The sequence below is a fragment of the Rattus norvegicus genome, chromosome 18 (assembly GCF_021556685.1).
Source record: "Rattus norvegicus strain SHRSP/BbbUtx chromosome 18, alternate assembly SHRSP_T2T, whole genome shotgun sequence".
NCBI lineage: Eukaryota > Metazoa > Chordata > Mammalia > Rodentia > Muridae > Rattus > Rattus norvegicus.
The window spans coordinates 816,676-841,267 of NC_141551.1; the positions used below are offsets into that span (position 1 = coordinate 816,676).

At 40.6% G+C, this 24,592-nt stretch overlaps 1 protein-coding gene and 1 pseudogene across 1 annotated transcript; one reads left to right on the forward strand and one right to left on the reverse strand.

Annotated features, from left to right (window-relative positions):
• Nucleotides 1-5,504: 5,504 nt before the first annotated feature.
• Zfp136 (zinc finger protein 136) lies at nucleotides 5,505-13,775 on the forward strand. Its single transcript, NM_001408853.1, is given in 3 exon segments — nucleotides 5,505-5,642; nucleotides 9,287-9,413; nucleotides 9,590-13,775. Coding segments are annotated over 3 exon segments (1,692 nt in total). The 5' UTR covers nucleotides 5,505-5,615; the 3' UTR covers nucleotides 11,128-13,775.
• Ccnb2-ps1 (cyclin B2, pseudogene 1) lies at nucleotides 12,773-21,021 on the reverse strand (annotated as a pseudogene).
• Between the last annotated feature and the right edge of the window lie 3,571 nt (nucleotides 21,022-24,592).

A 24,592-nucleotide genomic window follows, 5' to 3' on the forward strand; every position in this document is an offset into this window, starting at 1 on the left:
TGAATAGGTAGGCAGAGAGTGGACAGCCTTGTCTTGTCTTTGATTTTAATGGGATTGCTTTGAGTTTCTCTCAACTTAGTTTGATGTTGGCTATTGTTTTGTTGTATATTGCTTTTACTATATTTAGGTATGGACCTTGAATTCCTGATCTTTCTCCAATACTTTTAACATGGAAGGGTGTTGTATTTTTTTCAAAGGCTTTTTCAGCATCGAATGAGATGATCATGTGTTTCTTTTTCTTTGAGAGTGTTCATATAGTGGATTACATTGGTGGATTTCTGTATATTGAACCATCTCTGAATTCCTGGGATGAGCCTACTTGATCATGGTGAATGATTGCTTTGATGAGTTCTTTGATTTCGTTTGCAAGAATTTTATTGAGTATTTTTGCACTGATATTTATAAGGGAAATTGGTCTGAAGGTTTTTTTTTTCTTCGTTGGGTCTTTTTTTTGGTTAGGTATCAGTGTAACTGGGGCTTCACAGAAAGTATTGGGTACTGTTCTTTCTGTTTCTATTTTGGAATAACTTGAGAAGTATTGGTATTATGTCTTCTTTGAAGGTCTGATAGAATTTTGCACTAAAACTAGGTGACCCTGAGCTTTTTTTGGTTGGGAGACTTCTAATGACTGCTTCTATTTTGTTAGAGGTATTGGGACTGTTTAAATGGTTTATCCAATCATGATTTAATTTTAGTACCTTGTATCTGTCTAGAAAGTATCAATTTCACCCTGATTTTCCAGTTCCATTGAGTGTAGCCTTTCATAGTAGGATCTGATAATTTTTTTTTTACTTTCTTCAATTTCTGTTATTATGTCTCCCTCTTCATTTCTGATTTTGTTAATTTGAATATGGTCTCTGTGCCCTCTGGTTAATCTGGCTAAGGGTTTATCTATCTTGTTGATTTTTCTAAAAGAACCAGCTCCTGGTTTTGTTAATTCTCTGTATAGTTCTCTTTGTTTCTACTTGGTTGATTTCAGTTCTGAGTTTGATTATTTCCTGCTGTCTACTCCTCATGGGTGTATATACTTCTTTTTGTTCTAGAGCTTTCAGATGTTTTAAGCTGCTATTGTATGCTCCAATTTTTTTGTGGAGGTACTCAGAGCGATTATTTTCTTCTTAGCACTGCTTTCATTGTGACCCATACATTTGGGTATGTTGTGCATTCGATTTTGTTAAATTCTAAAAAGTCTTTCATTATTTCTTCCCTGACCAAGTTATTGAGTAGAGTTGTTCAGCTTCCATGTGTATGTGGACTTTCTGTTGTTTTCGTTGTTATTGAATATCAGCCTTAGTCCATGGTGACCTGATAGGATGCATAGGATTATTTCAATCCTCTTGTACCATTTGAGGCTTGTTTTGTGATCTATTATATGGTCAATTTTGGAGAAGATACCATGAGGTGCTGAGAAGGTGGTGTATTCCTTAGTCTTAGGGTGAAATGTTCTGTAGATATCTGTTAAATCCATTTGGTTCATAACTTACTTCATTTCACTCTGTCTCTGTTTAGTTTCTGTTTCCATGATCTGTTCATTGAGGAGAGTGGGTGTTAAAGTCTCCCACTATTATTGTATGAGGTTCAATGTGTGCTTTGAGTTTTAGCACAGTTTCTTTTATGAATGTGGGTGCCCTAGCATTTTGGGCATATATGTTCAGAATTGAGAGTTCATTTTGCTAGATTTTTCCTTTGGTGAGTATGAAGTGTCCTTTGTCATCTTTTTTAAAATTTTTGGTTGAAAGTCGATTTTATTCAATATTCAAATGACTACTCCAGCTTGTTTCTTGGTACCATTTGCTTGGAATTTTTTTTCTAGCCTTTCACTCTGAGGTAGTGTTTGTCGTTTTCACTGAGGTGTGTTTCCTGTATGCAGTAAAATGCTGGGACCTGTGTATATATTCAGTCTGTTCATTTATGTCTTTGTATTGGGGAATTGAGTACATTGATGTTAAGAAATATTAAGGAAAAGTGATTGTTGCTTCCTGTCATTTTTATTGTTAGAGGTGAAACTACATTTATTTGGCTATCTTCTTTTGGATTTGTTGAAAGAAGATTAATTTCTGCTTTTTCTAAGGTATAGTTTTCCTTCTTGTGTTGGAGTTTTCCATCTATTATCTATTATCATTATCTATTATTTATAGGGTTGGATTTGTAGGAAGATATTGTGTAAATTTGTTTTTGTCATGGGATATCTTGGTTTCACTATCCATAATAATTGAAAGTTTTTGCTCAATATAGTAGCCTCCGCTGGCATTTGTGTTCTCTTGGGGTCTGTATGACATCTGCCCAGGATCTTCTGGCTTTTATAGTTTCTATTGAGAAGTCTGGTATAATTCTGATAGGTCTGCATTGTGTGTTACTTGGCCTTTTTCTCCTACAGCTTTTAATGTTCTTTGTTCTGTGCGTTTATTGTTTTACTTTGATTATTATGTGACAGGAGGAATTTCTTTTCTGGTCCAATCTATATGGTGTTCTGTAAGTTTCTTGTATGTTTATAGTCATCTTTTTCTTTATGTTAGGGAAGTTTTCTTCTATAATTTTGTTGAAGATGATTACAGTCCCTTTGAGTTGGGAATCTTAGCTCTCTTCTAGACTTATTATTCTTAGGTTTGGTCTTCTCATTGTGTCCTGGATTTTCTGGATGTTTTGGGTTAGGAGCTTTTTGTGTTTGCATTTTCTTTGACTGCTGTGTCAATGTTTTCTATGGTATCTTCTCTCTTCTGTCTCTAGTATTCTGTTGGTGAGCTTGCATCTATGATTCCTGGTCTCTTTCTGAGGTATTCTATCTCCAGCATTTTCTCCCTTTGTGATTTCTTTATTGTTTCTATTTCTATTTTTAGATCCTGGATGGTTTTGTTCAATTCCTTCACCTGCTTAGTTGTGTTTTACTGTATCTCTTTAAGGAACTTATATGTTTCCTCTTTAAATACCTCTACCTCTCTACCTGTGTTGTCCTGTATTTCTTTAAGGGAGTTATTTATGTCCTTCTTAAAGTCTTCCATCATCATCATGAGATGTGATTTTAAATCAGAATCTTGCTTTTCAGGTTTGTTGGGGTATGCAGGGCTTGCTGTGGTGGGTGAACTGAATATTTTTGATTCCATACAGCCTTGATTTCTGTTGCTTATGTTCTGGTGCTTGCCTCTTGCCATCTGTTTATCTCTAGTGTTAGCTGCTCTTGCTGTCTCTGACTTGTGCTTGTCCCTACTATGAGGCTGTGAGCCTGTAGTCTTTTGTGTGTCCATGGTCTTTTGTGAGTCAACACTCCTTAGAGACCAGCTCCCTACAGGCAGGATTGGGGTATGGATAGTTTATGGCACGGATGGAAACCAGAAGGATCATGTCCCAGGCTACTCTGCAGTTCCTTGGTCCTGTGGGCCTCGGGTGGGTCCCACTTGGGCCCGGTATTGTGGCAGTAGAGACAGTCTCACTTATGACCTTAGGTGTTTCAGCACTCCTGGGAGACCTGCTCTCTCCGGGTAGATTCTGTAGGTTTTTCATATGTAAGCTTTTTTATGTCAATATCCGATCTTTGAAGTCATTGTTTCCTCAAGACTCTTGGTTTTTGTGATCTAGTCTCACTCTGTAGCCCTGTCTGGCCTGTAACTCACAGAGGTCCATCTGCTTCTGCATGTGTCACATTTCTTCTGGACTTTTATCATGATTAGATGTTGAATTATTCAAAGAATTTTCTGTACTTAATGATTTCATCCTTTTTTCTCTTGATTCTGTTTAACTTTTTAACACTTATTGAATTCTGTATGCTGAAAGATCCTTCCATTATAGAATTAAATATCAAAGTAATTTGGTCATTCATGGTCTATTTAATATACTGTTGAATTTGGGTTTTGTTAAAGATTATCATCTGTGTTAATCTGGGAAATTGGTCTATGGTTTTACTGTTGTATATATGTCTGACTTTAGTATCAGATACTCTTAACTTCTATACTGACTGGTTTTGTGGTTTTTGACAAGCTGGAGTTATCACAGAGAAAGGAGTCTCCCTTGAGGAAGTACCCCTATGAGATCCAGCTGTAAGGCATTTTCTCAATTAGTAATCAAGAGGGGAGGGCCCAGCTGATTGTGGGTGGTGCCATCCCTGATCTAATAGTCCTTGATTCTATTAGAAAGCAAACTGAGCAAGTCAGGAGAAGCAAGCCAGTAAGCAGCACTCTTCCATGGCCTTTGCATCAGCTGTTGCCTCTAAGTTCCTATCCTGTGTGAGTTCCTGTCTTGACTTTCTTTGATGATGAACAGCAACTTGCATCTTGTCATGTTGCTTTGTGCAGAAATACAAGCCCTAAGAAACCTCCATAGGTGAGATGGGGCCACCCACCCATCTCAAAAGTTTTAACCCAGAATTGTTCCTGTGTAAAGGAAATGCAGGGGGGAAATGGAGCAGAGACTGAAGGAAAGGCCATCCAGAGACCATCCAAACTTGGGATCCAGACACCAAACCCAGACGTTATTGCTGATGCCAAGATGTGCTTGCAGACAAGACCCTAGCATGGCTGCCCTACATACTAGCAGCTGACTGAGACAGTTGCAATTATTTACGCCAATCTTTGGACTGATCCCAGGGACCCCAAGGAAGAGTGAGGGGGAGGACTGAAGGAGCTGAAAGGGGATTGTAACCCCATAGGAAAAACATAATCAGAGCCCTCAGAGCTTCCAGGGACTAAGCCACCAACCAAAGGACTGGTCCAACGCCACCCCCATCCGCCCCCCCCCCCAAAAAAAGTAACAGAAGACTGCCTTGTCTGGGAAGAGATGGACTTGGTCCTGTGGTAGCTTGATGACCCAGAGAAGAGGAATGCTAGGGGGCTGAGACACAGATGGGTAGGTGGGGAATCACACTCTTAGAGGTGAAGGGGAGAGGGGATGATGTGGGGGACGGGGTTCGTGGAGGGAGACCGAGAAGTGGGACATTTGAAATGCAAATAAATAAGGTAATAAAAAATAATAAAAATGGTCTCAGTCATTTTTAGGAGCTGGGGCTAGGAAAAGAAAACTTGTAATTTATTTGTTTGTCTGTTTGTTTTAAACTAGACAGTACTGGGAATGCCTAAGTCTGGAGTGCTTGTTTGGTTCCAACTAGTTAGGTAGGGATTCTTTATCATGTCACAAAGGGCTCTGTGTATGGGTCAAGAGCACCAGTAGGATGTTCCTCACCATTTTTCTTTCTGGTGCCATAGTCCTAAACTGTATGGTCAGCTCAGGGAGTGCAGGATTATTCTACCCTGCAGTGTGAAACTGACACCCCCACCCCACCCCCGGCGCGACCCCCAATAGTCATGAGATGAGTGGTCAAATCAAAACGGGTCAGGCAATGCGGAAGAGCGTCACCACCATCTTTCTTTCTGGTGCCGCCACAGTTGCGACTCTGTTCTATCAGGTAATGGAGTCCCTAACTTCAGCTTCAGTTTTCTCATGACCGACAAACCCAGTAGCAGAATTCAGATCTCCGGAGGCCAGAGGAACGGAGCGGAAGTTCCTCACTCGCCATCTTTCTTTTGGGCAACGCTCTTGTCACTGCTCTCTCTGTCTGCTGAGGGAGCTTGGAGTCGCTGGATTATAAGAGGCTGTAGAACTGCCCCACCCTGGAGCCGCGTGTAAGGATGCTTGAAGTCCGGAGCTCAGCCATGGTGAGCATCGGGGACGCGGGGTACGCAGGCGGGTCCCTCAGTCCTGGGAACCGCAGCGAAGACTGCAGCTGCGCGGAGGACTCCTAGATAGCGGCAGAGGGCAGCGCGGGGGCGGTACATAGTAGCTTTGTTTTTTTGTTTTGTTTTTGTTTTTTGTTTTTTTGTTTTTGTTTTGCCTGGTAGAACCTGATTTTCCTGTCTCTGGTCCATTAGAAACAGCTTCTGAAATCCAGGAATTTGTTCTCCATCCAAATGCCTTTGTTGTTGTTGCAGTTGATTGTCACTTGAAATCCCTTGGTTCCCAGGTCCTCCACCACTTAGCCAAACTCACTGAACTAGGTGATCCACCAGTCCCTGTGAGAAACTTCGGAGTGCAAGGAGTATGACCTTCTGTGATGTAGTTGGACTGTTTGTAAGGATTCAACTTTTTTAATGCTGAGGTATGACTTTATATGAAAAAATTATTACAAATAGGGAGGAGGCCCAGGATGAAAAGTGTGAAACATGTCAAACGGTAGCTAGAAGAGAAAGGCTTTTCTTGGAATGGTAAGTCAACAGTATTAAGGTACAAGCTTAATAGTGCTTAAGAGTGATTTGTCTTCTGTTCAGCCAATCATTTTCAGGCAACAGTGAACAATTTGTGAGTTGATTTTTCTCTAGGGTCAGAGTCTAGTTTCAGACATCTCCATGTAGAAATCCAGGATTAACACTGTAATTTATTGGTTATTCTGTTCTTTCTCTGGTGTGTATTTTTGGCACCTTTGCTAAAAATCAGTTGGCCAAACCTGTCAGTTTATTTTTATTTTCTCTTTTTCATTGGACTGTACATCTGTATTTATGATTCTACTCTGTCGGGTTTTGCTTCATTCTGTTCTGTTTTGTTTATTTTCATTATAGACCTGCAGTGTGTTTTGAAATCAGGTAAAATGAAACATGCAGTGCTCTGAGGATATCTTGGATTCCCCTGGGTCTCTTGAGCTTTCATGGCAATTTTAAGAATTATTTCTAGTTGCGTGTAAAATGTGATGATTTAATGGAAATTTCATTGAATCTGAATTATGACTGAATTGTTTTAGCGATATTGATTCTCCTAATCCATAATCATGGTAGTCTTTTCTTTCCTCTTCTAGTGTCTCGTTTAATGTCTTTCTTATTTTTCCTTTTTTATTGAAAACATTTTTTCACACAATATATTCTGATTACACTTTTTCTCTCCCCCAAAAATGTATTCAGTTTCCCCCCACACTTAGAATGTTATTACTAGTATGTTTCTGTCAAACAAGCCTTTACTATGTTAATGTATGATTCTCGTGTGCCTACTAAACTCTGAGCTTTTATGATGACATGGTGTTTAATATTATCAAAAACTGTCTTGTATCTAAGGCAAGTTATGGGATTTTTAATTCTTGATTTTGTCTGTGTGGCATTGTACTTATGAATCTGCATTTTAAGGAAACCTTACACATACTTGACTATGACTTGTAAAAGTGCTCGAATTTTATCTTTTCCATTTCAGTATATAATTTGATTTCTATTCATGGGAAGGGAAAAATGTGAGCATGTTTCCAAGTAAAGATTTCCTTTCATTTATTTTTACTATTGTATGTTCATTCTACAAAGTAGTTTGGCTTCATTTTTGCTTTCCTCTAATGGTTTCACAGTACAGGTCTTATAAGTACCCAGCACTGGTGTGTGCCACAATGGCCAACTTTTTATGTGAGTACTAGGGATCAGAAATTAGTTCTTTATATTTAGGTGACAAGCAGGTTACCAACTAAGCTGTCTACCTGGACTTGGATTTCTTAAGAATTTTTCCAAATTAATTATTTTTCAAGTTGACTATTTTTGCTCTTGTATAATGCCAGAAAGCATTTCAGAGTCTTTTGTTTGTTTGTTTTTTTGGAAAGGTTGTTCGATTGGTTTGTTAGTTGCCTTTTTTGTGTGTTTTTTGATTTGCTAATGCCTAATAGGTGATGTATTTGGAAGAAACTTTCATCTGATGCTGAGAAGAGTGTGTGTTCTGCACTTGTTTGATAGAGTTCCTGTAAATGTCTGTTAGGTGCATTTGATCTATGGTGCAGTTTAACTCTGAAGATCTCAGTTGATCTGTCTGTCTGTCTGTCTGTCTGTCTGTCTTTTTCTGGGTATTTGTGATAGTGGGGTAATGAAGTCACATACTGCTATTTTGTTTAAACATTTTTTACCTAGTACTCTTTGTTTGAAAAATGTTCAGCTCATTTATATTTATGTGAGACATTCTTTATGGGGTAGCCTCTTTATTTATATGTAGAGATCTTTTGGGTTAGAAGTCAACTGGATAAAGATATATTAAATAATTACATTACCTCAATATATCCAATCCCCTTTTAACAATGTCATTCCCCTTATATTTCCCTTAGCATTTTTGAGGGAAAAGTAAAATCTTTTTGCATTATCATAGTAGACTATCCTTCATAGGTCTTTGAAAATATTTAAGATTGCCTGTAAGATACCAAGTACAAGCTTTCTGAAGTTTTCTATGAATGATGTGCACTGTTTTCTAAGAAGTTGGGAGATGAAGTCTTTGTTCTATATTATCTATCAGACCAGGTTATTGGAGACTAATCTTCTAGATCATATTTTCATTCTGATCAAGTAGGATCCTTCTGATAAGCATGTCAGAAGCTTGCAGACATTTAGAGAGACAATGTGAGTTAAACAAGTACTGTATTGCTATTATAAACTAGAGCAACTCTCCACAAGCATGCTGGTGAAATCCATCTAATTTCCAGATTCCAGACCCCAGGGGAAGGGTTTTTGTTTGTTTGTTTGTTTTATGCATGAACATGCTTGCATATGTTTGAACAAGTATAACTACACATTTGTACATATGCATGCATACATGTGAAAATCAGAATGATACCTTGAGTGCCTTCCCTTGGGAATCTTGTCCATCAGGCTTTTTGCCTGAGGCTTACTAATTGTCCTAGACTGGCTAACAACTATGCACCAAGAATCCACCTGTCTCCATCTCCCCAGTACTGGGATTATAAGTGTGTGCCATCATGCCCAGCAATTTTATATGGGGGGGATGTATAACTCAGGATCTCTTGATTAATAGTCAAGCACTTTTCCAAGCATTTTTAAGATTAATCTCCAGATAGCTGGTGCTAACTCTGTTATGGATACTGACTAGTAAGGGCTGTTTTGTTTTGTTTTGTTTTGTTTTGCTTTGTTTTGTTTTTAAAGACAGAGCCTCACTATGCATTCTTATTTGGCCAGGAACTTACTATGTAAGACTGGCCTTAAACTCAAGCAAATTTGCCTGCCTCTGCCTCCCTAATGCTGGGATAAAAGGCACAGGAAAAGGCGCAGGCTGCTATGCCTAGCCTAGTAGGATTTTTTTTTGACAGGTGCAACAAAACCAGTACAAACTTTACTGGAATTGTCCCACAGTATAACAGGCATCTGCTTTTGCTTTATAATGAAGTTGAAGCCTAGCATTAGAATTACATTGTTAAAGAGTATTAACCAGAACTCTGATGAACATTAACTGGATTGAACATTTAAACAACGCAGCATTCTGTAAACATCATATGCATTGAGTCTAGCTTTCCATTGGTGAGTCTCACTCTTCCTCCTGAAAATACTGTGTTATTTTTTAGGACTCTATATCCTTTAAGGATGTAGCTGTGAACTTCACCGCAGAGGAGTGGGCTTTGCTAAATTCTTCCCAAAAAAGACTGTACAGAGATGTGATGCAGGAAACCTGCAGGAACCTGGCTGCCATAGGTAAGGGTAGTCCATGAGAAAACAGTATTTTTGCTGATGAATGAAGCTCCTTGATTTATATAATAACAGAAATTTTTATGAATAAACCAGCCATGATCATGTTATACCAGAAACCTTAGCATCTAATATTTTTCTATTGTAATAACTCAAAGTGATTTTTCTAATCTACATTCTAGCAAAAAAGCAAGAAGACTGTATCCTTGAAGATGACTCTGAAAATTTATGGAAAATTTTTCCCATTTCAATTCAGACTGAATACAAACTATGTGAGAGTCAAGAATATGCAGAGAAACCAGGCACATGTAAGGAGTGTGGGAAATTCTTTAGTTCTCCCCAAAGTTTTCTGAAACATGTGAAGACTCACACTGAAGAGAAAACTTATAAATATAAACAAACTGAAGATGGTTTTAGCAGACACAATTTTGTTCAAGGGCATGAAAGAATGCATGCTACAGAAAAGCCCTATGTGTTAAAGCAGAGTGGGAAAGACTCTTTGACTCTTGCTGGTATTCAACAGCACATAATAACACATAATGGAGATGGGCCATATATATGTAAAGTATGTGGTAAAGTCTTTCACTCTTCCAGTTCTTTCTTGACACATAAAAGAGCTCACACTGGAGAACAGCTTTATATATGTAAGCAATGTGGCAAAACCTTCACTTATTCTAGTGGCCTTCGCCGCCATGAAAGGACCCATAGTGGAGAGAAACCCTATGAATGCAAGCAATTTCTGAAAGTCTTTCCTTCTTTGAGGAAGGTTGAAAGTCATGAACAAACTCACAATGGAATAAAATACATATGTAATCAATGTGGGATAGCCCTCAGTGAGCACAGTTCCCTTCAGTGCCATGAGACAATTCATAGTTTAGGGAAACCCTATATATACAAGCAATGTGGGAAGACATTCACTTGTTCTAGTGCCTTGCGAAGACATGAGCGAATTCATACTGGAGTGAAACCCTATGAATGCAAGGTATGCAAGAAAGCCTTCATTGATTGCAGTTCTCTTCAGTGTCATGAAAGGATTCATAATGGAGAGAAACCTTATGTATGTAAGCTGTGCGGGAAAGCATTCAGTCGTCAAGGCTCTTTGAAATGTCATGAAAGAATCCATAGTGGAGAAAAGCCCTATGCATGTAAGCAGTGTGGGAAAGCCTTCATGCATCACAATGCTCTTCGATACCATGAACAGATTCACAGGGGAGAGAAGGCCTATGGCTGTAAGCAATGTGGGAAAGCCTTTGTGTTGAGCAGCGCACTGAAAAAACATGAGCGAATCCATAGTGGATTAAAACCTTGTCTATGCAAAGTATGTGGGAAAGCCTTCACATTTCATAGTTCCCTCCATTGCCATGAAAGGACTCACACCGGGGAGAAACCCTATGTATGTAAACAGTGTGGGAAAGCCTTTATGTATCACAGTTCTCTTCGTTGCCATGAAAATATTCACACTGCAGAGAAACCCTATGTGTGTAAGCTGTGTGGGACAGCCTTCACTTATCACAGTTCTCTTCAACGCCATGAAAGAATCCACAGGGGAGAGAAACCATATGTATGTAAATTCTGTGCTAAAGCCTTCACTGATCATAGTTCCCTACGATGCCATGAAAGAATTCACACTGGAGAGAAACCATATGTATGTAAACAATGTGGAAAATCCTACAGTACTCAGGGTTCTCTTAGATACCATGAAAGGGTGCACTGTGTGTAAACTACGTCAGAAGACCTTCTCCTTTTTGAATAAGTTTTAATTTCATTAACTAAAAAAATATGGTTGTAAGTAAGCTTTACCATGTTCTGGTTCTCGTAAAGAAATAGAGACACAGTAGAAACTTATCTCTAAATATAGACTAAAGGAAAGCTCTAGATCTTTTTAGCAAACATGAGGGCATAATGAATTTAACTTGTATCAATGTAAAACATATGGAATTATCTATACTTGTCTCAGTTCAGTTCTGAGAAACCACTATGGGAATGAAAAGATGGCTCAGTTTGTATAGTCCCTGCCACAGAAGCATGAGATCCTGGGTTTAAATCCTCAGCACACATGTAAAAGCCAAACATGATGGCACATGCTTATAATCTCAGTGCTAGGCAGTTAAAGACAAAAGAATTCCTGAGGGTTGCTGGTTAGCTAGGCTACTTGAGTCAGTTCAGGCTCAATAAGAGAGTTCTCAAAAAATAAAGTGGAGAATGTTAAGGAAGACACCCAACATGCAAAGGGCAATAGTCTGGATTTTCCTACTAGGCTCTTGTTATCAACCTCTATGTGCAAGTACAAATATGTACCCACACATGAACACTCATTCACACAGTCAAGCACATCACACACATAAAAGAACACACCACATCAAGAACCTTGATTAGAAGAAACCTGTAGTCTACATTGACCAATATATCAAAACACACAGTCAAAACCTTATAAATGTAGATAGAATTGTCCTTTGTAGCATACAATGTCAAAGTCTGATACAGCAGAATACTGTTAACACAACTGACATGAAGAGCCTGGTATAAAATAGTCTGTGTAGAATGCTTTAGAAACTGCACAGTCCAGAGGAGGGTTTGTCAGTGGCACATTCATAGGTGCATCTGAATAATACAATGTGTTCCTCACTTTATTCTTGAAAATAAATGTTTTAGTGAAATTATTTAATAAGGTTTACTTAACCTTGCATGTGCTTAATCTGTAGTTTCACTATTAGTAAAGTCAGTTAATAACTTTTCCTGCTTTTAATTTAAACATTGAATTGAAATGTCTTTCTAATATGTGAACAGTCTTCATTTTTACGTATTTTTAAAATAATTGTGTCTAATGTACCTATAAAAATGGGAAAGTGGCTCAATGGAAAAGCATCAGAAATGAGGCCATATCTCCAGTACCCATATGTAAAGCTACATGTAGCCAAAACATACCTGTAACATCATTGCTGAAAGTGGGGACAGTGCTGGAAGACTACTAGTACTTGCTGGGACTTGCTGGCCAGTCAATCTAAGTGAAAAACAAGCTCCAAGATTAGTTCAAGACCATGTCACAAGCAAAGATGCAGAGGCAGTAGAAGAGGATGCCTGATGTTGTCCTCTGACTTCCACTCACGCAAGCTAGGTACTCACACAAAAGGCAATTAACAGTCTGGATTTTCCTACGAGGCTCTTGTCATGGATTGTATGTAAATTCAGAACAAATGACTTTTCAAGTAGATTTAATTATTTTTTCACTTTTTTTACCTTAAAAAGTCAATAACTATTTTGTCTCAAATACAGAGTTAGAAAATTGGTCTGAGAAGAGGTTTTGTGATGTAAACTAGATAAAGTACGTACAAAATCTAAGAAGTGCAGGATAGAAGCCCTGCTACCTAGAGCCTGCCAATTCAAGGGGAAGCCAGATCTTTGATGGTTTTGGAGTTCAAGTGAGGGATCCTGATCTTCAGGAGTCTGCTGCTGGCATACTTGACAGTGATGAACTTGGTGAGGTTTTCATTGACTTTCACAATGTTCTTGGCCATGGGCTGCATGACTTCCAGTGTTTCATTCTCCATGTATCCTGTGTAATACTGCTGCTTTAAATTCGATTTTCCTTGGCTCAGCACTCTCCGAGACAGGCAGGAAGCAGCAGCTGCAGCCTGAGAAAAGTGATGTCATAGTTGATGAGTATCAGCTCCATCAGATACTTAGCTAAAGTGTGTTGTTCAACATCAACCTCCCCGGCATTTGAAGCTCATCTTAAGTAGGTGGGCAAAGGCCAGCCCCATCTCCAAATTCAACTTTTTCAAAATCAGAGTCTCTGTTTCTCCGTCTGTGATATAAACAAAGTCTTCAATACTCAGAGAATACATTACATTTGGAAACCAGAAGCAGAGCTGTGATCCCAGCCAGCTACAGCTTCTTGCTGCAGACCAGCTTAACCTGTTGGAACCGGTCCATGATGGCAATGCACATATATGTAGTTTCCTATAAAAGCCTAAACTTGGACCAGCTTTTTTTCTAGTTTCTTCTAAAATTTCCTACTGTTTAGTCACATGGCTCAGCTTTAGATTAACTGCTGCATCAATATTCTTCAAATCACTGGATACCTTTGAGCATCAGAGTAGCAACATGAGGGCCACCCTGGGAAGTGTAGGTGAGGCATAGCCACTCTGGTTTATCATACCACAGGAGTTCTATTTTTGACTTTTAATATTGTCTCCAAATAAGAATCCTGTGCACATTTTATAGTTTAACTATTTTCAACAGTATATATGCATACACACAGATTATATATACATATATATGTAGATATGTGTGTGTATAATGTTTGTATGTATATTGACAACTTATCTGCAAAATAAGGATAAAGAGATAACTTTACTGTTTTTCAAATTTTTCCTTTTGTCAGAGTCATTATTGCCAAAATGCTGGTGAAAATTCCTTATGTGGTGGGATCCTACTAATTAATGCTCTATTCCTATCTCTGTTTAGTTTCTGTTTCAATGACATATCCATAAGGGGAGAGTGTAGTATTTAAGTCTCCCACTGTTGTTGTGTGAAAAGTTTAGTGTGTTTATTGAGCTTTAGGAGAATTTCATTTATAAATTTGGGGTTACTTTTATTTGTGGCAAAGATATTCAGAACTGGAACTTCATCCTGGTAGATTTTCCATTGATGAGTATGAAATGTCCTTTCCCATCTCTTTTGATTAATTTTGGTTGAAAGTCTAATATATTGGGTATTAGAATGTCAACTTCATCTTGTTTCTCTGGACTTTTTTGCTTGGAAAGTTTTTTTGTTGTAGTTATTCTTGGTTTTTCGTGTGTGTGTGTGTGTGTGTGTGTGTGTGTGCGCGCGCGCGCGCGTGCACGCTTTACTCTGGGGTATTCTGTCTTTGTTGCTGAGGTATGTTTCTTGTATTCAGTGTCTTTTTATTGGGGAATTTATCCATTGATGTTGAGATATTAAAGGCCAGATTGTTGTTTTCTGTTATTTTTGCTGTTAGAGGTTGTATTATGTTTGAGTGATTCTCTTCCTTTGGGTTTGTTTTAAGATGATTAATTTCTTGTGTTTTCTTGGGTGTAGTTGCCTTCCTTGATTTGGAATTTTCCTTCTAAGATCCTCTGAATGTTTGCATTTGTAGAAATATAGTTTATCCTATTTGTTACAGCTTTTTATCATAATTTTCTCTTCACTTCTCTTACCAAAAGATGCATCCCACTGGTTTAAGTATACTCTGGCCAGAGATCACCAGTACCAAGCCTTTGGTCACATCAAATGTAACAGATTGCAGTAATGAATTGAAAAATGGGGCCTTATGAAGCTGAAAAGTCTCTTTAAAACAAAGAGCATTGTCAGTAGGACCAAACAGCAACCTACAGATTTGAAAAATATTTCTTCCCTAATCTTCATCAGATAGAGGGCTAATATCCAAGATATATAAAGAATTTAAGAAGGAAGACTCCAAAATACCAAATAACCAAATTTAAAAATGGGGTACAGATCTAAATAGAGAATTTTCAACGGGAATCTCAAATGGCTGAGACTCCTCTAAAGAAATGTTTGACAGCTTTAGTCATCAGTGAAATGCAAATCAAAACAACCCTGAGATTCCACCTTACACCACTCAGAATGGCTAAGATCAAAAACTCAGGTGACAGCACATGTTGGTTAGGATGTGGAGAAAGAGGAACGTTCATCCATTGCTGGTAAGATTACAAATGGGTACAATCACTCTGGAAGTCAATCTAACATTGCCTCAGAAAATTGGAAATGGTTCTACTTGAAACTATACTGCTCCTAGACATATACCCAAAAATGATCTACCATACCACAAAGATGCATGCTCCATTATGTACATAGCAGCCTTCTTAGTAATACCCAGATACTGGACATCATCTAGATGTTCTCAGAAGAAAAATGTAAACAGAAATTGTGGTTCAATTAAATAATAGACTAGTATTCAGCTATTAAAAATAAGAACATTATGAATTTTGCAGGCAAATGGATCAAACTTGAAAATATCACACTGAGTGAGGTAAAGCAGACCCAAAGGGACATGCATGATATATACTCACTAATAAGTAGGTATTAGCCAAAAATTACAGAATAACCATGATACAGCTCAGAGGCTGTATAAAGTTTAATTTAACAAGGAGGGCAGCCCAAGGAAGAATGCTTCAATCCCACTTAGAAGTGGGGAGAAAATAATCACTGGAGGAAGAGGGAAGGAGGGACTTCAGTGGGAGAGGGGTTGGGGAGGGGAAGGGGGGCAGGGTCATGTATGAAGGGAGACAGGAGAGAAGCTCCAAGGTCCAGGAGAATGAATGATAATATGCAGCTGCAGTTAATGGGAGTTGGAGGCATGGGGCTCTAGAAAGTCCCAGAGACCAGGGATGTGAGAGGCTCCCAGAACTCAAAGGGGGTGACTTTAGCTGAAATTCCCAACAGTGGAAAGAAGAGACCTAAAGAGATCACCTCTAGTAGACAGGACCCCCAGTGGAGGGATGAAGCTACCCATACACCCTCACGTTTTTTGACCCAGAATTATTTCTGTCTAAAAGAAATGCAGGGACAAAAATGGAGCAGATTGAAAGAAATGCCATCCGGTGACTGGCCCAACTTGGAAACCATCGCTTGAGCAGGCACCAAACCCTGACACTATTATTGGTGCCATGATGTGCTTGCAGACAAGAGCTTAGGATGGCTGTCCTCTTGGAAGCTCTAGTACCAGCTGACTGAGACAGATGCAGATATGACCAGCCAAACATAGTACCAAAGTTGGGAACTCCTATGGAAAAGTTGTGGGAATGTTTGAAACCTGAAGGGGATGGTAACTCCATACAAAGTACGATAGTATCAACTAACCTGGACCCCTCAGAGATTCCAGAGACTAAGCTCACTACCAAAGAGCATACATGGGCTGGTCCCCGGCCCCTGGCACATATGTAGCAGAGGACTACCTTGTCTGCCCCAGTTAGGATGCCCCCTATTTTTCTTAATTCTATTTGCTTTGCAAACTATTCTGAAAGTCTATTCTGAAAAAAAGAAATGGAAAAGGGCTTTATAAGGAAATCTTTTGCAGGGTGACTGTTCATCATGACTTCAAAGATTTCTTAAAGTCCTGAAAGTCTTTTAGAATACTTTTCTATTCTGAGATTCTTGTCTCTAGCCCTAAACATTTAAAGCGAATATGAAGTATATTACTTTACACTCTAGTCATCTGTTAGATATCACATTATAAAATTGATGTATTTTATGTGATTTACCAAAAAATTACTCTAGGAAATGAACAGTTTAACTATATAGAAAGGTGAGGCTTCCAATACAATCTGTTCCACTTCTTAAAAGCATAGGGTCAGAGCATGATGTTTGCTTTCAGCATATGAGTTGTGAGGAATCCTATAGTATTGCTATATGTTATTACTTGTCTGGGATTTTCCTTGGTACCTGGTTCAGTGATGTGCATTGGTAGATGTTGTATGGATAACTTTGAAATATTAGAAGAAAATAATACATAATATTCATATTCTGTAATCTGGAAAAGTCCAGGCCAACTTTGCTTCATTCCATCCTGCAGCCTCAAAACTTTTGGACATTGAATTTGTCATCTTTCTGCTTCAGTCTCCTAACAGTTGAGACCATGGGCTCTGTTGTGATGGTTTGTATATGCTCAGCCCAGGGAGTAGCACTATTAAAAGGTGTAGCCTGGTTGGAGCAAGTGTGTCACTGTGGTGTGGGCTTTAAGACACTTATCCTAGCTGCCTGGAAACCGGTATTCTGCTAGCAACCTTCAGATAAAGATGTTGAACTCTCAGCTCCTCCTGTACGATGCCTGCCTGGATGCTGCCATGTACCCTACTTGATGATACTGGACTAAATCTCTGAACTTGTACGCCAGCCTCACGTAAATGTTGTCCTTTATAAGATTTTCCTTGGTCATTGTGTCTGTTCACAGCACTAAAACCCTAAGACCTCTCTTAGCTTGTCCTGAGTTTTATCAAAGATGCTGAAGATCTCATGTTTCTTTCTCATCTGAATTCATAATCTTCTATAGATTAACAGAAGAAGAAGAATAAGAAGAGGAGGAGGAGAAGACGACTTATTTTTCTGTATTTTCCACTTCTTTATTAAATTGGGTATTTCTTATTTACATTTCAATTGTTATTCCCTTTCCTGGTTTCTAGGTCAAGATCCCCCTAACCCCTCCAACCCCACTTCTATATGGGTGTTCCTTTCCCCATCCTCTGCCCATTACCGCCCTCCGCCCAACAATCACGTTCACTAGGGGGGTTCAGTCTAGGCAGGACCAAGGGCTTCCCCTTCCACTGGTACCCTTGCTAGGCTATTCATTGCTACCTATAAGTTGGAGCTCAGGGTCAGTCCATGTATAGTCTTTGGGTAGTGGCTTAGTCCCTGGAAGCTCTGGTTGGTTGGCATTGTTGTTCATGTGGGGTATGAAGCCCCCTTCAAGCTCTTTCAGTCCATTCTCTGAATCCTTCAAAGGGGATCCCGTTCTCAGTTCCGTGGTGGGCTGCTGGCATTCGCCAATATATTTGACATATTCTGGCTGTGTCTCTCAGGAGAGATCTACATCCAATTCCTGTCAGCCTGCACGTCTTTCCTTCATCCATCTTATCTAGTTTGGTGGCTGTATATGTATGGGCCACATATGGGGCAGGCTCTGAATGGGTGTTCCTTCAGTCTCTGTTCTAAACTTTGCCTCCCTATCCATTCCCAAGGGTATTCTTGTTCCCTTTTTTTTTCCATTTATACATAATTTTCATATTTTTATCTTTATTAACTTGAGTATTTCTTATTTACATTTCACTTGTTATTCCCCTTCCCAGTTTCTGGGGCAACATCCCCCTAACCCCTCCCCCTCCACTTCTGTATGGGTATTCCCCTCCCCATCCTCCCCGCATTACCACCATCCCCACAACAATCACATTCACTGGGAGTTCAGTCTTGGCAGGGCTAAGAGCTTCCCCTTCCACTGGTGCTCTTACTAGGCTATTCATTGTTACGTATGAGGTTGGAGCCCACGGTCAGTCCATGTATAGACTTTGGGTAGTGGCTTAGTCCTGGAAGCACTGGTTGGTTGTCATTGTTGTTCATATGGGATCTCAAGCCCCTTCAAGCTCTTTCAGTCCTTTCTAATATTCCTTCAATGGGGGTCCCGTTCACAGTTCAGTGGTTTGCTGCTGGCATTCGCCTCTGTATTTGCTGTATTCTGGCTGTGTCTCTCAGGAGAGATCTACATCCGGTTCCTGTCGGCCTGCACTTCTTTGCTTCATCCATCTTATCTAATTGGGAGGCTGTATATGTATGGGCCACATGTGGGGCAGGCTCTGAATGGGTGTTCCTTCTGCCTCCGTTCTAAATTTTGACTCCATATTCCTTCCCAAGGATATTCTTGTTCCCCTTTTAAAGAAGGAGTGAAGCATTCGCATTTTGATCATCCTTCTTGAGTTTCATGTGTTCTGTGCATCTAGGGTAATTCAAGCACTTGGGCTAATAGCCACTTATCAATGAATGCATACTATGTGTGTTTTTCTGTGATTGGGTTAGCTCACTCAGGATATTTTCCAGTTCCATCCATTTGCATATGAATTTCATAAAGTCATTGTTTTTGATAGCTGAGTAATATTCCATTGTGTAGATGTTCCACATTTTCTGTATCCATTCCTCTGTTGAAGGGCATCTGAGTTCTTTCCAGCTTCTGGCTATTATAAATAAGGCTGCTATGAACATAGTGGAGCATGTGTCTTTGTTATATGTTTGGACATCTTTTGGGTATATCCCCAAGAGAGGTATAGCTGGGTCCTCAGGTAGTTCAATGTCCAATTTTCTGAGGAACCTCCAGACTGATTTCCAAAATACTTGTACCAGTCTGCCATCTCACCAACAATGGAGGAGTGTTCCTCTTTCTCCACATCCTCAACAGCATTTGCTGTCAACTGAGTTTTTGATCTTATCTATTCTCACTGGTGTGAGGTGAAATCTCAGGGTTGTTTTGATTTGCATTTCTGTCCCCGCCAGCGGAGACCCAGTTATTCAGGGTCCCGAAGGGGCGCTACCCTTGGGCCTAAATGGGGGGTGAGAGAAGAAGGAGACCAAGCAAGATTCTGTTGTCAAGGTCTCGTTTATTGGGATGAACGTTACAGCTTTTAAGGCTTTCAGGTAGGGGGAGTGACCTTTGTGAAACATGAAGGAGTGGGAGATGAGGGTATAGGCAGTGATAGCTGGAGGCAAAGAAGTCAGGCGATGAGGTCAGGTGGTGGAGACACTGGGTGTTGACTGAGGAGATAACTGGTATCTGCTTGAGCTGAGGCATCCCTTGAATGTTATCTTCCTGTGCCGTAAATTCATGGGAGAGGCTTTGTCTAACAATCTTAAGACTTATGGCAGTCATCTTAGGGGTGAATATCTGTGGCCAAACAGCCCAGAGTTACCTAGTCACTTTGAGCCAGGCAGTTCAAAAAGCAGCTAGGCCCAAATCCAATATGGCTCACTACATTTCCCCCGTTATTCTTTTATTTTTTAAAAGACCATTAGGTGGAAGTAGTGGTCTGAGAGAGATCAGACATGCCTCACAGAGTGCCCAGCTCGGCCATGGCGAGCCACTCTTGCAGTTAGGACTGCACCCCAATGGCTAGGAATGAACTTATGCTGTAACACACTGTTCTGGGCCATACGTGTGTGTTTATTGGGGGAGAAACTGGGCAGAGGAGCATTTGACAGGCCCGTACATTTAAACGGGGTGTAGCCACCTCTGTCTTAGGATCGACCTCTCAAACCCCAGCCTTATCCGTCATAGGATCACCTTGTCGCCCCCAAGGTTCCTGTCTTAGATTGGTCAAGGGTCAGAGGAAGTTGCCCGTCCCTGAGGATAGCTACATTGGATCATCTTCTCATTCCTCTTACTTGAGCCCAGGGGCGAAAGAGTAGGGGCCAGATGGCATTAATATAAGAGATTGTGAAAATTGAGCCTCTCCCAGTAAGTAGTGGGCACCTCATCTGGTTCTCCTCAGCTGCTATGGCCATACAACCAAGGGCCTAGTCAAGCCTCTCCTGTAATAAAATTTAGAATTCCCAATTGTTAGCAACTACTCCAGAAAGTTCACCCACTGTGCTTGCCTAACAATAGATTGGGGGAGGGTAACTCCAGACACTGCAGACACAATGGCTGCAGCAGTAATGGCTGCTACAATAGCAGCGAAAGTGCCAAGGTCTTTCCCAGGACGGTTCAGGATCGGTCATTCTTCTCTGGAACAAGCAGCAGGCAATGGAACCATGTCTGAGATCTGCAGAACCAGGGCAGAATTCCCCAGTCCACAGCAGCTTCACACAGATAGCATTCCTGTGAAGCTACAGACTGCAAAATGACAACACCAGTCAAGGCAGCAAGAGTCACCAGGGGAATGAGGGGGGCAGGGGTAACAGCTGGAGTCCAGTCTTCTCCAGAAAGCAGCAGTGCACAGAGGGTCGGAGCGCAGGCCGCGGTGGGACGGGACACAATGACTGCAGCAACGCCAAAATCTCTGTGATGACAAAAGATGAGGGGGGAATCTTCCATCTTCCTCCAAGGGCACAGCAATGACTCCAGGGACCTGAACCACAAGAGCTGAATCTTCATGCTCCCAGGATCAGCATGGCTCACCAGCCACTCGGGCAGCTGGCACATTCCTATAGCATCCTGTAGAAAAAGCACAAAGATTCCCTTCACCCCATAAAAATATCTGGACAGGATCAAGCCAACATGTGGATCTTTCTATTTCATCTAGGCAGAAGTATGCCTAGTTGTAGGGTGCCATAAACACTCAGAGTTCCTTGGCATCCAAATTTTAAAGTTGAAATAAAAAGTTTTATTTAGCATACAGGGATAACTCCCCCTTTTTATTTATTAAGATATTGTTAAGATATTATTTATTAAGATAAGTCCTTGAGGATTAAATTGAGGACACTGAGCACTTGTATTTATAAATTGACTTTTATACCAAATTATGTCTCCAGCATAATTGTTTGAATATATAAAGAATGAGATTTTTTGACTAACTGTTCCTATGTAAGGCCTATAATCTGCCTGGTATCATTGTCCTCCCTTGCTAAGTAAGGTGTCCAGGCAATCCAGTTTGAGTTCTTAAATGGCCTATAAAGGAACAGTACTTGGTGCTCTTAACCACTAAGCCATCTCTCCAGCCCCTCACCAGCTTTATTTACCTAAACATAAGCATTAATTAGAGATGCTAAATCCTATAAATATTGTCTAGATTCAGTCGCACTAGAAATCCCTGAGCCGGGAGGGTGAGGCTGGGAGTTGAAAGTAAGCAAATGGAGTCTTCCTCTTTTCAAGAGGGTGTGTTATCAACTCCATTACCATTTTCAAAGAGCTGGGTCTATGGTTTTGTTTAGTTGTCTGAGTCAGAGCACTGAAAGGACAGTGAGTTGTCAGACATTCACACTGAAATCATCACTCACTGATTTCAAGTAGAAAACCTGCCTCTAATATAGCATTAAGTAATTGTATCCTTCCTGGTTGCTGGCGCCGCAGAGAGCCCGTGGGCAGCACCCCGCGAGCAAACTTGAGCCTCGGGACCACAGGTAAGACCAACTTGTCTGCTGCAAGAAAGCTGCCTGGTGAAATCGGGACACAGAGGCAGAATTCCTCTAGGACCGGGCACGTCCTGTGTTTACCGGAAGTCCCACACCCGCGGATCCCGGCCTGCAGCAGCTCTCTGCTCCCAGACCCTGTGGGAAAGAGACCTCACCGCCTGGTCAAGTGGGCACTCCTAAGGCTGCAGAGCGGAAGAGACCACCAACACTGCCCACCCCTGCCCACAACCCTGGCCCAAGAGGAAACTGTATAAGGCCTCTGGGCTCCCGTGGGGGAGGGCCCAGGAGCGGCAGGACCCCTGCCTGAGACACCGCCGGAACCTGAAGGAAACAGACCGGATAAACAGTTCTCTGCACCCAAATCCCGTGGGAGTGAGAGCTAAACCCTCAGAGAGGCAGACACGCCTGGGAAACCAGAAGAGACTGCACTCTGCATACACATCTCGGACGCCAGAGGAAAACACCAAAGGCCATCTGGAACCCTGGTGCACTGAAGTTCCCGGAAGGGGCGGCGCATATCTTCCTAGTTGCTGCCACCGCAGAGAGCCCGTGGGCAGCACCCCACGAGCGAACTGGAGCCTCGGGACCACAGGTAAGACCAACCTTTCTGCTGCAAGAAAGCTGCCTGGTGAACTCAAGACACAGGCCCACAGGAACAGCTGAAGACCTATAGGGAGGAAAAACTACACGCCCAAAAGCAGAACACTCTGTCCCCATAACTGACTGAAAGAGAGGAAAACAGGTCTACAGCACTCCTGACACACAGGCTTATAGGACAGTCTAGCCACTGTCAGAAATAGCAGAACAAAGTAACACTAGAGATAATCTGATGGCGAGAGGCAAGCGCAGGAACCCAAACAACAGAAACCAAGACTACATGGCATCATTGGAGCCCAATTCTCCTACCAAAACAAACATGGAATATCCAAACACACCAGAAAAGCAAGATCTAGTTACAAAATCATATTTGATCATGATGCTGGAGGACTTCAAGAAAGACATGAAGAACTCCCTTAGGGAAACACAGGAAAACATTAATAAACAAGTAGAAGCCTACAGAGAGGAATCGCAAAAATCCCTGAAAGAATTCCAGGAAAACACAATCAAACAGTTGAAGGAACTAAAAATGAAAATGGAAGCAATCAAGAAAGAACACATGGAAACAACCCTGGATATAGAAAACCAAAAGAAGAGACAAGAAGCTGTAGATACAAGCCTCACCAACAGAATACAAGAGATGGAAGAGAGAATCTCAGGAGCAGAAGATTCCATAGAAATCATTGACTCAACAGTCAAAGATAATGTAAAGCGGAAAAAGCTACTGGTCCAAAACATACAGGAAATCCAGGACTCAATGAGAAGATCAAACCTAAGGATAATAGGTATAGAAGAGAGTGAAGACTCCCAGCTCAAAGGACCAGTAAATATCTTCAACAAATTCATAGAAGAAAACTTCCCTAACCTAAAAAAAGAGAGACCCATAGGCATAGAAGAAGCCTACAGAACTCCAAATAGATTGGACCAGAAAAGAAACACCTCCCGTCACATAATAGTCAAAACACCAAACACACAAAATAAAGAAAGAATATTAAAAGCAGTAAGGGAAAAAGGTCAAGTAACATATAAAGGCAGACCTATCAGAATCACACCAGACTTCTCGCCAGAAACTATGAAGGCCAGAAGATCCTGGACTGCTGTCATACAGACCCTAAGAGAACACAAATGCCAGCCCAGGTTACTGTATCCTGCAAAACTCTCAATTAACATTGATGGAGAAACCAAGATATTCCATGACAAAACCAAATTTACACAATATCTTTCTACAAATCCAGCACTACAAAGGATAATAAATGGTAAAGCCCAACATAAAGAGGCAAGCTATAACCTAGAAGAAGCAAGAAACTAATCGTCTTGGCAACAAAACAAAGAGAATGAAAGCACACAAACATAACCTCACATCCAAATGTGAATATAAAGGGAAACAATAATCACTATTCCTTAATATCTCTCAATATCAATGGCCTCAACTCCCCAATAAAAAGACATAGATTAACAAACTGGATACGCAACGAGGACCCTGCATTCTGCTGCCTACAGGAAACACACCTCAGAGACAAAGACAGACACTACCTCAGAGTGAAAGGCTGGAAAACAATTTTCCAAGCAAATGGTCAGAAGAAGCAAGCTGGAGTAGCCATTCTAATATCAAATAAAATCAATTTCCAACTAAAAGTCATCAAAAAAGATAAGGAAGGACACTTCATATTCATCAAAGGAAAAATCCACCAAGATGAACTCTCAATCCTAAATATCTATGCCCCAAATACAAGGGCACCTACATATGTAAAAGAAACCTTACTAAAGCTCAAAACACACATTGCACCTCACACAATAATAGTGGGAGATTTCAACACCCCACTCTCATCAATGGACAGATCATGGAAACAGAAATTAAACAGTGATGTCGACAGACTAAGAGAAGTCATGAGCCAAATGGACTTAACGGATATTTATAGAACATTCTATCCTAAAGCAAAAGGATATACCTTCTTCTCAGCTCCTCATGGTACTTTCTCCAAAATTGACCATATAAT